This window comes from Lepisosteus oculatus, chromosome 10 (genome assembly GCF_040954835.1).
Source record: "Lepisosteus oculatus isolate fLepOcu1 chromosome 10, fLepOcu1.hap2, whole genome shotgun sequence".
Taxonomy (NCBI): domain Eukaryota; kingdom Metazoa; phylum Chordata; class Actinopteri; order Semionotiformes; family Lepisosteidae; genus Lepisosteus; species Lepisosteus oculatus.
In genome coordinates this window covers 35,974,705-35,988,039 of record NC_090705.1, presented here as the reverse complement: position 1 = coordinate 35,988,039, position 13,335 = coordinate 35,974,705, and the positions used below count along the sequence as shown (strand labels likewise).

Sequence of the window (13,335 nt, the reverse complement as noted above, 5' to 3'; positions counted from 1 at the left end):
TTGTAAGTGAGTTCTAAATGTCGCTATGTAGTCTTCTTTCTTAACTTGTTGCTGTTCTGTTTGTTTTTGATTCTCTTGATGTTTCAAAATGATTTCATAAGTAAATACTTTTTGAATTTAGTTATAATTAACTGTATTTTGTACCTTAATGCCTACACTATAATATACAGAGGTATTTGTCTCCCTGCATATGTGTGCTTTTAAATCCAGTGCTTTGATTCCAAATTTGACCTTAGGATATATTTCCTAATTAATGTTTTACACTGCATAAAAAGATTTATAGATTATACTTTATTTAGCCAATTACTTTTATTCTTATTCCCGAATAATGAACATATATCAGTTATTGTGTGCCCTAACTTTCTATGCCCATGCTAAAATAAATGTCAAGTATTGGCTGAAGTTAATATGATAGAAATGTTAATAAGTCACATTGACACACATGCATATTTTATAACAAACTGAAACACTGTTATAAAATAAAGGACAAATGGGGATAATTCTTTGTGGGTTATGTGAAAACCTCTGAAAGAAAGCTATATCTCAGAAACTCAACATTACCTAGCCCCAAGGGCTGTAAAAATTTGATCAGTCAAATGCGTGTCTGCGTCTTCGATACAACGGGACTTTTTTACCCATGACAGGAAGTTAGCCCCCCTTGAAGCACAGCATTTTAATATCATTAATGAAAAGCAGAAGCTTTAGATAGTGCTTGACAGCCACCATTCAGAAATAGAACACGGGCTAATTGTGGTGATAGTCACATTTACTGATGACTCTAAGTCTCTTCTCTGACTGGCTGTTCCCCCGACAACTTTCTGTAGGTATTTTGAGATAACAGCTGGTCAGCAAGTGGAAATAATGTAGACCTTATTATGACCACCATTAGAGGAAAATATATTTTTATTGACTACTTTAATATGGTGTTTTGACATATGCTACAGGAACTAGTTACTAATAAAAAAATACATTCCTATGCATAACATAATATTCCTTATACATTCTGCATACCTCATTTTAATATGCAGTCTTTTGTACATTAAATTTAAATGGATGTTCAAGTATTCAAATGCTTGTATGATTGCATTTTTCAGAATAATAGATGGACTCAGTGAAATTCTTTATTCTTTTCAAAGATGTTTTCATTGAGACTAGGTTTTGATTTTCCTTTTCAACATACTTTATTGAACCATGTCTCTGGTATTAATCAAATTTTTATTTTCCTTTCTTTTGAATACCCTTCTAGGGTTATGGCATAAACACATTTAAAAAACCATGCCCCGTGATGCTAAGATTTTTTCGAAGTTGTTAAATTATAAAAAATAAAGTTAATCATATTCTGTCATCTGAAATTGGTCAGGAACTGGGACATGCCATCTGCTTTGGGGGAGAAATGGCAAATGCTATAGCTGTGGGGATCAGTCAAAGCTGTCAGAATGATTTGTGAAACTGGTGAGATTTGTGTGTGAGATTGCTGTGGAAATCACCACAGTAAACTGCTAACTTGTCATTAAAATGGCTCCTGGTATGGAGCAGACCTTCTGACAAAATCTCATAGACACTTATTAGTGGCATTGGCCGAGTGAAAGAGCTGGATGAAGGGAGCCTGCCTGCATCTGGTTTGACCCATGGCGGTCACAATGTAAAATTCTATCTTTATCGTTCAAAATCAGAATCACTGAAATATGAACTAACTGCAGAATCACGATGTAAGTGTGTAGATGGAGACATTTGTAGTTGCATTTGAGCCTCCAACAATCCCCTCGTCTGTCTTCCCCATCATATTATACATGTACTGTATACAGTTTGTGCATGCATTTATAGTACAAGGTGTACTTGTATCTGCTCAATTGTCTATCATATCTTTTTCTTTCTTTAAATGTTATCAGATTGGAAGTAGAGTTACAGTTGACATACTATGAACATTAATATAACATTGGAACAAGTAATATGTTTATTCCATACTGAAAAGAGAAGAAACAAAACACAAGGTTTCGGCCGTGGAGCCTTCTTCAGGTGTCAATTAATATTACATTGCTGTATTACATGTTGTAGCTGTTTGTCCAATGTGGAAGGTTTGTAATTTCTATGGGCCTGCCAGTAGGAGCCTCAAAGACATGTAGATTGTTCAAGTGGTGTGTAATGGTTTCCCTAATTATATAATTGGGTATTGAATTTATGTGCACATTCTCACATGGGTTTTGTTTGCATACATACTGTACTGTAAGTGTGTGTCACAAGGGAAACAAAGAGGTGGTTATTTTCAGGGGTACATTAGGTTTGTGTTGGTAAGGCTCAAGAGTGTGTTTTGTGTTGGTACAGTGATAACATCTGGCTAGACCATCCCCAGGAATATTTGTTTTGAGCAAAGTGTGAGTAAAGGCCTATACATTTGTATTGTATCTGTGTTGAAATTGATTTTTCATGTACAAAGATCCCCATGTCATGCTACCCAAAAGAAACTCCACTGATAAAACTCATGCGAGAATGTGCACTCTAAGTCACTACCCAATTATATAATTAGTGAAACCATTATACATTAAATGAACTATCCACATCAGGGGGTCTTCTGGAAAACCATAATTCAGCCTTATGGGTCACAGAAGTTGGCAACACATGTTAACTATTTATGAAACAAGCAAGTAATCTATTCATTTAAGAGACCTGTGGTTGAGGGCTGAAGATTACTTAAACTTTAGTCCTAAATGATCTCTAAATGATAGAATTTAAATTTCACTTGTTGATTGATCACAATGCAATAGTTATATAAATTGGTGATTTAAAGGTGATCTACAAAGCTTGCTGGATTGGGGATCTCCAGGACCAGGGTTAGAGATCCCAGCTACCCATGTCTTTGGGGACTTACTAGGTAGCCTCCAGGAGCAGGCCAATGGAAATTACATACCTTCCATGTGACAGTGCCACAGAGTGGTGAATATCCTATTCAGGAAGCCTCTCCTGCTTTTAGGATGCACAAAGAGGTTTCTGTGCTGCTCCGATTAGAATCTGCTGCAATTTCACTTACAAATAAAGAACTTTGGACATAGTTTTATTATTTTTATTAAATGTCAATTTAAGTCTCCTGTTAACTACCCATACTTGAAGGTAGAACTTTCTGAAAAACATGCTCTTCACTGCTGAAAACCAGATAGTTCAGTTTTGAAGACCTTCAAGAGAAAGACATACTGATATCCCATATGTTATGTTATACTGATAAAGTGGGCACAAACTTTATCAATACAATTCCTGTATTTCTGACCACATGAAATTTATTCAGTATATTCTAGTATGTTCAAATGTATATTTTCTCTGATTTATTTCAGTGTAATTATTCAAATATTTCATTGCTTTTTCTGAAGGGTCTACGGCCTAGTCCTGTCTTAAGCATTTTCTAGGTTTTGTTCTGTCTGTTTTGTCTTTATTTTCAATGTCTCTTCATGGTGTCTGTTTTCATGCTGTCTTGCATGGTTTCTGTCTCCCCTGTCCCCTCTGTTCGTCCTTCCTCCTTTTGCTACAGAGAGGAGGAATATGAGGAGGAAGAAGAAGAGGAACACCCTATCACAGAGCCTAATACTGAGGATGAGGGGGAGGAGCCCTCTAGGCAGGTTACTGTCAGGTACTAGGATGAAAAGTCCCTGTGAAAGAATTCCTAGCCCAACCTTCCCACTCCCTCACACCCAGACTGGCAGTCCCTTTTCCCTTGTGTATTTTACCTTCAAACCAATCCAGATAACATTCTGATGAATGTCCTTATTCTGTAATAGCTATGTTCGGTCTCATTTGTCCTGTAGTTTGTACATAACGTAATGGCACTATATCTGGTTTCACATTTTGCTCACCTCTCCCCTCCTCATTTTACTTGTACTGTATGCATCTCCATTGTTTCATTTTTCTAAACATAATTCCATTCACTCCATCCTTCCAGCACTAAATACTGTTTTTCCCTTTCATGTTTGCTGTGACAGTTAGCAAATTAAATTAAGTGAAGCTGTTTTTTATGTCAGACACTGTATTTTGTATGTGCCACCAAACAGCACATACAGTACAGTGCTATCTTATATCTTACAGTGTGAGACTGGGAACTAAGGTGAAAATAAGGTTATTCCTAAAGCGTTAGTCTCCACTGAGGCCCTATTGTAATGTCAGCTGCTCTACTGTTGACAGATTTGGCCTCAGAGCCTTTCCAGTTACATTTGTACAAGTTTACAAATTGTTTTCTGTAAATAGATTTTTTTAAGAGTTCAGATTTTGGCAAGAGGTAGCTATTTTAAACCAGACCACATGCACTGGGGGAACAGCATTGTTGTATAAAATAAATGTCTCTTGAGTTCTTCAATCTTTAATCAGTGTTATAGCCTTGTGTTCATGTGTACAAGCGTAATGTGTTGTCATTTATTAATCTTGGCTGTAACTATCTACTTTTAAGTTTTGGGGCTGAGAAGAACTAGCCTTGTCCAACTATTTTAGAATTAAATTAGCTTTATGAACTATTAGACAATCTCTAAAATCAGTTGCTTACTTTATTTTTCTAACTATTGTTATGACTGAGTCTTCTTTTGTCAAAATTATTGTAAATGTTAATGAAAATTAGTAATAATGCACCAGTAAGATGCAACTGATGTCCCTAGGTCAGTGTAATTTATACAGGTAGACAAACAATAGAAGATTGAGCACAGCAAAAAGCTTTTATATTTTTCTTTACAAAACAGAAATGTATCTCTGTACTAGTCCTGTTTGTAATGTTCAGCTGGCTTGACAGGTTTTCTGTGGTTTTCGTTATACAATACTGTTGGCATTTTTATTGGGATATACTTTATTGATCACAGTGTAGACACAGTGTTTTTATGTTCCAGCATATTCGAAATTATATTCAAGAGTGTTTGATTTAGCTACTTCTTATTGTGCCAGCTCTGCCAATGGCACACGGGAATGGGTCTTGATTTCAAATGTGTTACAGGTCAAAACCATATTATTTTGTGCTCTCATCAGCAATTTCTTGGTCGCTCACTACCTTGCCCCCATGTATCCTGTTCTTCCTTCCATCTCCCATTTCAGCAATGTTTCGACAGTTCCTGTGATTGACAGCATAGAACAAGCTGGTAGCTCATGTTCGCCTTGTAAATACATAGTCAACTTCATTCCAACCACTGCAGAGGAGAAATTTCCCACTAGCCCTCCAGCCAAGAGCCCACCACCTTCGGCCACTGAGACTCCCGATCTCCCTGATTCATCCTACCTGTCTCCACAACCCTCCGTCCTTGCTTCGTTGTTAGTCAACCGGAAGTTGCCTGCCATCACAACCAGCACCTCATCCAGATCTGGTTCCCAGGGTTCCTCGGCAAACATCACCCCAACTGTATCTCCAACAGTGGAGAAGCTGCCATACCTTCCTCATTCCCCATTCCATCTTTTCTCATATGACTTTGACGAGCCTTCTCCTTCTACAGTCAAAGACACAGAGGCTGAAGCAATGAGGTGCCTCAGGTAGATGCTAAAGTTAGCCATTGACACTAATACCTAAAAAGTAAACAAAATGTCTTTAATACTTCCAGAAATCCACATGGGCACTGCTGTTTTTTGTTTCTTAGGGAAGCACTTAACATGGGTGTTTAACTAACTTGAGATAACTGAGTGGATATTGTTATGGAAGTGCAGTTCTAAAGGGTTATGAACTCTTGAAACAGGTACTGCACCTCTCTCTCCCTTTCTCTTTCTAATGGAATGCACTTTTTATTTTTAGGGTTCAGAATACCTCTGCCAAATACTAGTGGGGAGGTATAATTTCTTTAAGCCAGCAGCTGGCAAGCTAAATTTTCCATTTTACAACCCTGAGGGCCCTCCTGTAGTTTATTGCTCATCTGCCTTTCATTGTGGTTGTGAGGAACTTTCTAGTTTAAAAAAAAATGAAAGGATAGTTCAAATGCTGGTTAGCCATCAAAGCACCTATAAAAATTGAGCAAACTGAAAAAACTGTTTTTTTTTCCATCATAGACACTGTTTGGACATGACATCTTTCCTTGCATCAATTTTACTTCTAATCAACCAGGGACCAGTTTAAAATGAACTAAATACAGCTGTTTTTGTGTCATGTTTAATGATGGTAAAGACATTTTTTTTCAAAGGATCATGGAGATAAATTCTACTTCTTATTATTGTCAGTATCAGTTTAAGATATGACGCATCTGGTCATATTTGATCAAATTCAGGATGCATGCTTCTTGAGACCGGACAGTCTAATACGACATTAACTCTGTGTTGTTCTTAAAATGTGGCTTTATTGAAGTATTGCCTGTGTATGATTTAGAAGCTTGATTCAAACCCAGAGAAGATAGTTTTCAATTAACTACTTCTAGCAGATTCTGTCATAGTCCTGTTTGAGATTTCACACCACTTTTCCTTAACAGTACTAATGCAACAATTAGTAAAAATGGCCTACAACGTGATTCCTTTTTATGTACAGTAGTGCCGTTTAGGGTTTCTTTTGTATGTTCTTTGTCTCCTCCTCCTGTGGTGCATGTATTTTCTTTTTCCCATTTTCTTTCTCTGTCTCATCTTCACAGTCAGGCAGATGCTTCATACGCAAGCAAAAATTTGGATTCCTATGATTCATATTCAGCCAGGTCTTACACCTCTGGAAGGTAGGTTACCTTCACTGAATGACTAGTTAATGTTCATTACAGTTTAGTTTCAGTGGTCCTGGATATTGACTATCGTATATTCTGAATGCCACTCGAGGATTGTGGTAACAACAATTTATAGTCTACTCTTGTTTGATCCTATAGTGAAGATTTATTTTTGCAAAACTGGAAGTTGGAGAAAACACCCTTTTCCTAGAAAAATGTGAAAAGCTGCACTGTATACACACTTCCATAAAAGTGGCATTTAAAAAAGAACATTTGAAAAGAAGAGGTCAAAGGACAAACCAGAGGGTCGTGCCCTTCCCACCTTACAAGAAACACAATGCATGAGTTAAGATTTAAGACTGGAAATAACATGTTGGTAATATAAACAACCGAGGAAGTACAATAATGTATTCTTTGGAAGGCTACTGTCTGTTCATTACTGTAGCCAAGAACAGACACTATAGGAAATTTTACTTGGCCATGTCCATGAGTCCTTGCTGTGCCCTAACCAATGGTGAGCCACAGTGCACTATTGGTTAGGTGGGAAAGTCAACAGTATATCATTCATCAGAGACCACAGTTGAAAGTCTGGTGTCTAAAAGCTAGTGATTCTCTCTGTAACAGATGCGTCAGCCTTGTATTTAATACAAGAAGATTATTACTAGGTCCTCTAGTCTTGCAGTCAGAGCACAAACAAATAGCTTCATGGTGGACATCAAACTTTTAAAATGGGAAAATATTAATGTATTAATAAAGTGCCATTTGCTGTAGATTGATTGCATGTCAGTAATAAATCACTAATCATAAACCCCTATAGTAAGCAGCAGAAGGTGTCTTGCTCCATCCGTTATACTTTTTAAATGTATCAACTGCTATCTTGTTGTAAATCTTTGTCCCATAAACTAATATGAGACTGATGATTGTTCTTCTAACCTACCCAGTCCTGGATGTTGGGGTGCTGAAATGGGCTGAACAGCAACTGGTTTAATTTAATTTCTAACAGTAGATTGTTGTAATGCTTATTCTGTGTATTAACAACTAGCATCTAAACCCAGTACTAACCAGAGCAAAGCAAAGTTGATTTGGAAGAAGACAGGATTTTGGCATTAATTCTAACTATGCAACACCTGCAGAAGCTTTTGTCAGCCTTTTGGCATCTGTGTTCATTTATCTCTGAATTCACAGGGCATTCACTGTCTGCTGTTGAGCTGTTCTCAGTGGGAGTTGTCTCATATAGTTGTAATAATATAGAAAAAAAACATTTTTGTGACATCCCTGCCTACAGTTGCAAAGTAGTATAATCTTTAACATACCAATGAGAAAATATATTGCTTTGACAGAGATTTTAAAACTTTAATTTCCCAGAAAACACTGGTAAGATATGGACTCTTACTGAAAATATTTTGTACCATCCCTAATTGTTAAGCACTGTTTAGTTAATGGTTTTCTTGAGACTGTTATTAAAATGAGCTTACATTTGCACTAAGCATTTTGAGTACTTTGCTCCAGGGGGCAATAGCAGTTTTTAACCCATGTTACAAACCAACCATCTTAAAAGTTATAAATTCATACTGTATCTACATTTACAAACATTAAGAACATAATGATGGTTTTGGACAAAGGTATGAGTTAACTGCAGTAGGGAGCTTTTTAACCTGTTGAAGTATTTAAAAGAAATTAGGAAGGAAGTGATTAACCTTTACAGATGCTGATGAAAACATTACCATGTAACTTCATTTTTAGCCGTGCTTTGAAATGGTTCAATTTTTCTTGCTGATATGAAATGCAAACATACTCCATTTCATGTTAGTGTCATGTCAATTGTCGAGTCCGGGTTATTTTGGGGAACTTCTTTGAATTGGGCAATGATTTCCAGCTTGTTTTAGCACATCTTGAATGCATATTTAATTGCAGATCCCCGTGGCTTCATTTGTGAATGCATACAACATAAAAATGCAGTGAAACACTTAGTCAAACTAAATAAAAAACATATTTCTCCAAAAGCTTGATCTATTATGTGTTTGTGACACAGACCAATGGTTGCATTGCTTGCATATCATTCTGCTGTTTCATTATTTTTGTTAACAATTTTACATTTTTGATAGATAATTCAGAAATCCTATGATGATTTTTCCTATGATTTTAACTCTTTTTTTGTGACTAGTACTTTAAGTGTGATGCTGTGACTGAGATTTTTGTACAGTAGTTGTTGGGTGTCTGTTGTGTGTGGTTTGTCACTGACCCTTTTTCCTGTCTGTCTATAGACCTGGCACCTATGGAAACAGTCCTTACTCTGCTGGCAGGAGTTTCACTGCTCTGAGTGCACCCTCCACTCCCACTACCCGCTATGGGGCCTCTGTATCACCTTCTCCAGAGACCAAGACAGAAAGGTTTGTTATAGTCTTTCCCAAGCCTTTGAGCTGAGCCAACAAGGAGTTATGAACAGGTGTTCTGCAGTACTACTGTATATTCCATTAGTAGTATTGGTACTATACCAATCTGTTATGGGAGTCAGTTATAAAAATGAAAACACAGACAGACAAATCTTTGTATCACCCATATGGAGGATGGGCATCTCTAACCACGCACATCCAAGCATAGGCCAAGGTCAATTTGAGGTTTCACTGCATCTGTAACATTTCTACATATTATGCTAATTTCTTAGTTATCGGTACATGTTTCACATGATCACTGTAAATTGTTATACTTTGCAAATTATATATTTCCATTTGTACAATTTTGCAATTGTAATCTTTGCCTTGTTTCAGCACAGATGCTAAAAAAATGTTAAAGGTACCCTTCCCAGAACAAATGAGTAATATTAATCCTACCCATTGTAGTACCCCTAGTACTACAGTAGAATGAAAAAAAAATAATAGAATAGAGGCGATCTAGAGATGTTAATGTAAGCAAATGTACAAACCCATTAAGAAAAGTTCATATGTTCTGGTCTGTTATCAGTTTTGTGCATGCTTTGCTCATTTTGAAAAGTAATTATGTTAGGTGGATGCACAGCAGTAGCTGTTGGGAGATGCAAAATGACATTTTGTTGGGAAACAAAGTCTTAAACTCCTACTGCTCCATATGCAAGAAAATACCAAATGAGTAATCATCAAAAGAAATGTTTCTTGACAGGGAAAGATAAAGTGTTAAAACTGGCCATCCATAACTTTTTTTTTTAATTCTATCCATGTATAACAGTTCTAATATGATTCAGATGTTTTTTTTCTTTTATATTGAATAATGTGCCCCAATAGGTGTAAAGCTCTTACATCATTTTCATTGCTATCACAAGGTCTTCTTGTGATACTCGTAGGACATATCCTTTTCAGGTTACTATCCATCTCCCTGTTATATTTATTGATATTCCGTAATAAATCACTAATTTCTATTAAAAAATCTAACGAAAATGAAAAAATTAAGCAAAAATAAAAATTTAAGAACATGCTCAAGAACATAAAGATGTTCTATTTGAGAGAAACAAGAAGGTATCTATGAAGCAGTCTTCAGTCACATACAGTACATCTTATATTTACTACGTTATTTAAAATATATTGAAATAATATTTTGGTCTCATATTCTGTTAGAAAAAAGCATACAAGAAACAATAAAGAGTTAAATGAGTAAATAAGCTAGGTTTAACAAGCTAGCTACAATCCTATTGATGCTGACTGATTCCATATGAAATTAACAGTTTGCAGCACAAAGCAGGCTAAAAAAAATGAAAAACTCATGTACTGTGAAACAAATTTCCAACAAGCACACTCAACAAGCATTTAACTTGTTTCACAAGGCCATTTGAACACCTGTTGCAAATGAAGAGTTCCCCTAACAACTATATTAATAACAAATATTTTAATTTTATAGTTCAAAATGGATTAACATTTTATGTAATAATAACTGGTTGCATTCAAATAGTGCTTTACAGTGTATTACATCTGAATTGTGAGTATAGAGTACCCACTTCATCCAGTACTGAAGTATAACACCCAATTAGTGCCAGCAACACAGTACACACCAAAAAAGGTTTAGGACTGTAAATTGTTTATTTAATGGAAAAAAGGAGGAAATTTAGGGGAGCCAGGTTAAGTAAGTACACAAGCAGAAGTAAAGTGCAATCGAGGTTAACTTAATTACTATTAAGAAAGGTGCCATGAAATCCTTAATGACCTAGCAATAAGGGCCTCTAGTTTCATCAGATGATATCTCCTACAGAACACTGTCCGCTGGCTCCATACTAGTGCATTAGTGTGCAAACACTGCTGTTTTGTACCTGTTCTTTGGCCTTGAATAAAACACAGGTTGAAAAGTAATCTCCTTGTATTAAAATACTATAAAAATAAATTACCACTGAGCCATTTGTTGCTAAATCTCAAACTGGAAAAAACAAATGTTTAATGATAGAGTTTATTCTTTTGAATATAGCTGCAGAAGACATCTTGTTTTGGTTTTTGTGATGATCAGTAAAAAAAGACAGCATATAGGACAGTAAAGAAACACCACACACACGGCAAACTACATTTTACAGTAATTAAACATGATAAAATATTTTTTATAAGTTAAATATAATCGATGACATAAACGCAGTGGAACAACTCAGTTATGTTTCTCAGTTATGTGATGAGAATGGAAGGCCTGTTAAGGCCAAAACATAGTCAAGTCAGCAAAGAACTGTAAAGTGGGTTCCAGTTTTGCTGTTAAACTGTATTTCTTTTAGCTGGGATTTGCTATAAACTTATTGGAAAGACTTGAGGCCAAAGTATCATGTTGAACTGTTTTGGAGCCAATTTCAGTTTTTATTGTTGGTTTGTAGACCAGCTCTTGGGGGACTGCTGACCTCTTCCTACCGACAGCACCAGGAATCTCTGGCAGCTGAAAGGGAGAGGCGACGACAGGAGAGAGAAGAGAGGTTACTGAGGATAGAGCGTGAGGAGAGGAACAGATTCAAGTAAGAATGAAAAACAGAGGTCTACTTAATATCATAGATCAACAGCAGATACACTTCTTTCTTATTTCTTATTGAGATAATAATATTTCACTTACGTAACGTATTAGGTAACAAGAATTACCTTGTAAAATGTATAAAATACTGTATCTAATTAATATGATTCCAGGTTCCATATTAAACAGTAGAGTTAAATTCTTCAGATGTGGTCCTTGAGGTTCACATGCAGGAGATTTTAATTAAAGTCACTGAAGGGCTTAAAGAGCCCTTTCAATACTTGATGTTGGCATGGGAATACAGTCATTTTGGGTAGGCCAAGTCAATGGTCACTTCAATTAAAATTGAAAGCTCGGATGGAATGAAAGTTTGGAGACCCCTGGTCACTAAAAACTGACTTTGAAGAATTGAACCAGGGTTTTATTTAATAATTGTTTTAATTATGAGCTTTCGGGATCCCCAAAATATTAGCATATTTGTCCTTTTGAGAATAATCCCTGACAGCAGCAATTTGTTTTCTTGGCCACATGACATTGATCATTGGAATCGAGCCCCTTACCCACTGCCAGTTCACATAAGCAGTGGAGATTTTTACTTATTTCATATTGTTCCCAGACACCTTAACAACTTTCACTTAAGAAACCACCTTGTGTATGTCTTTCGAAGAAATATTGTTACCTGGAAACAGTGAACTGGGTTTGCAGTGCTTACAGTTCTAATGCCAACTGGGGTAGAGGTCCAACTGAGGAAGCCAGCTGCTAATCTCAAGTCCTGCAGCATTTACTCCCCTCCTCTTCATTAGGTCATCTGCTCTACAGTAACCCATGTGAGATATATCTGGTAGCCCCTAATAATAATATTAAAAAATAATTTGGTGTCGTGAGCCTCCTAATGCTTTGAACCAGCAACAGTATCAAAGCAGTTTTATACAATAATCTATTTTTTATTAAAGTGAGGATGCTAAAGAAATCACTAAATAAAAATGTTTTACACATTGTTTTGCCAAAAAAACAAATCCACGATATATATTTAGGGTCAGTTTGTTGTTACTTGATATGGTATAAACGTAGGTCTGTGTAATAACGTTTTTAGTCTTTCATCTTTTATCTTCAACTCTTTTTTTGTGGCAGTCGGGACTATGTGGATAAAAGGGAGGAACAGAGGCAAGCCAGGGAGGAGAGGTATGTATATTTCAGAAACATTCTTGCTGATCCTTTCTTAATGCAAGCATGCAAGCTTGAAACCTCTATAATAACACCAACAAAGTATATTTTAAGAGAAGTCTAGCTAATTATTAATTTGTAGGAAAGTATTTGGAAGTTCTTGAGCTCCCCCAGCTCTTTATCTATAATGATGTTACAACACATGACCTACACCAGCATTGTCCCATTACCTTTTTGGCATTTTTGGGAACCTGCCCTTACTTTGGAACTGTAACCTAAATCCCTGCAGGATCATAGATCACGCCATTTTGGGGAACACTGATCGAACACCTCCTTCATTCAGACCTTTTCTCACAGTTCTTGTGCAATTACTCTCATCACTCTCTCAGGGTGATATCTTGGTGTGATGTCTATAATTTAATCCATGAGATCTACACTGGGCAAAAGGGCTTTTATTCTAGCTTACTCCTTGGCAGCCAACTCTTAGAACTCCAAGGTCACACAGTTTCAAGGTCATCCAAACTCTCTTAGCTCATTTAACCATCTACAGCTACTATGACAGTGTATTCATTAGAATATCTTCTTTCTGCAGTATTAAAACTTCTGT

At 36.3% G+C, this 13,335-nt stretch overlaps 1 protein-coding gene across 6 annotated transcripts in view; it reads left to right on the top strand.

Annotated features, from left to right (window-relative positions):
• The window catches only part of fhod3a (formin homology 2 domain containing 3a), a 240,149-nt gene that overhangs the window by 181,168 nt on the left and 45,646 nt on the right, over positions 1-13,335 (top strand). For 2 of the 6 annotated variants that reach the window (XM_069195145.1, XM_069195144.1), the window contains exons 11-16: positions 3,518-3,616; positions 5,056-5,484; positions 6,561-6,638; positions 8,888-9,013; positions 11,437-11,571; positions 12,696-12,746. In XM_069195145.1, the coding sequence (XP_069051246.1) occupies positions 3,518-3,616; positions 5,056-5,484; positions 6,561-6,638; positions 8,888-9,013; positions 11,437-11,571; positions 12,696-12,746 (918 nt within the window). The remainder of the gene's footprint in view (positions 1-3,517; positions 3,617-5,055; positions 5,485-6,560; positions 6,639-8,887; positions 9,014-11,436; positions 11,572-12,695; positions 12,747-13,335) is intronic. The other 4 variants (XM_015356990.2, XM_015356989.2, XM_069195146.1 and 1 more) reach the window with 3 other exon arrangements.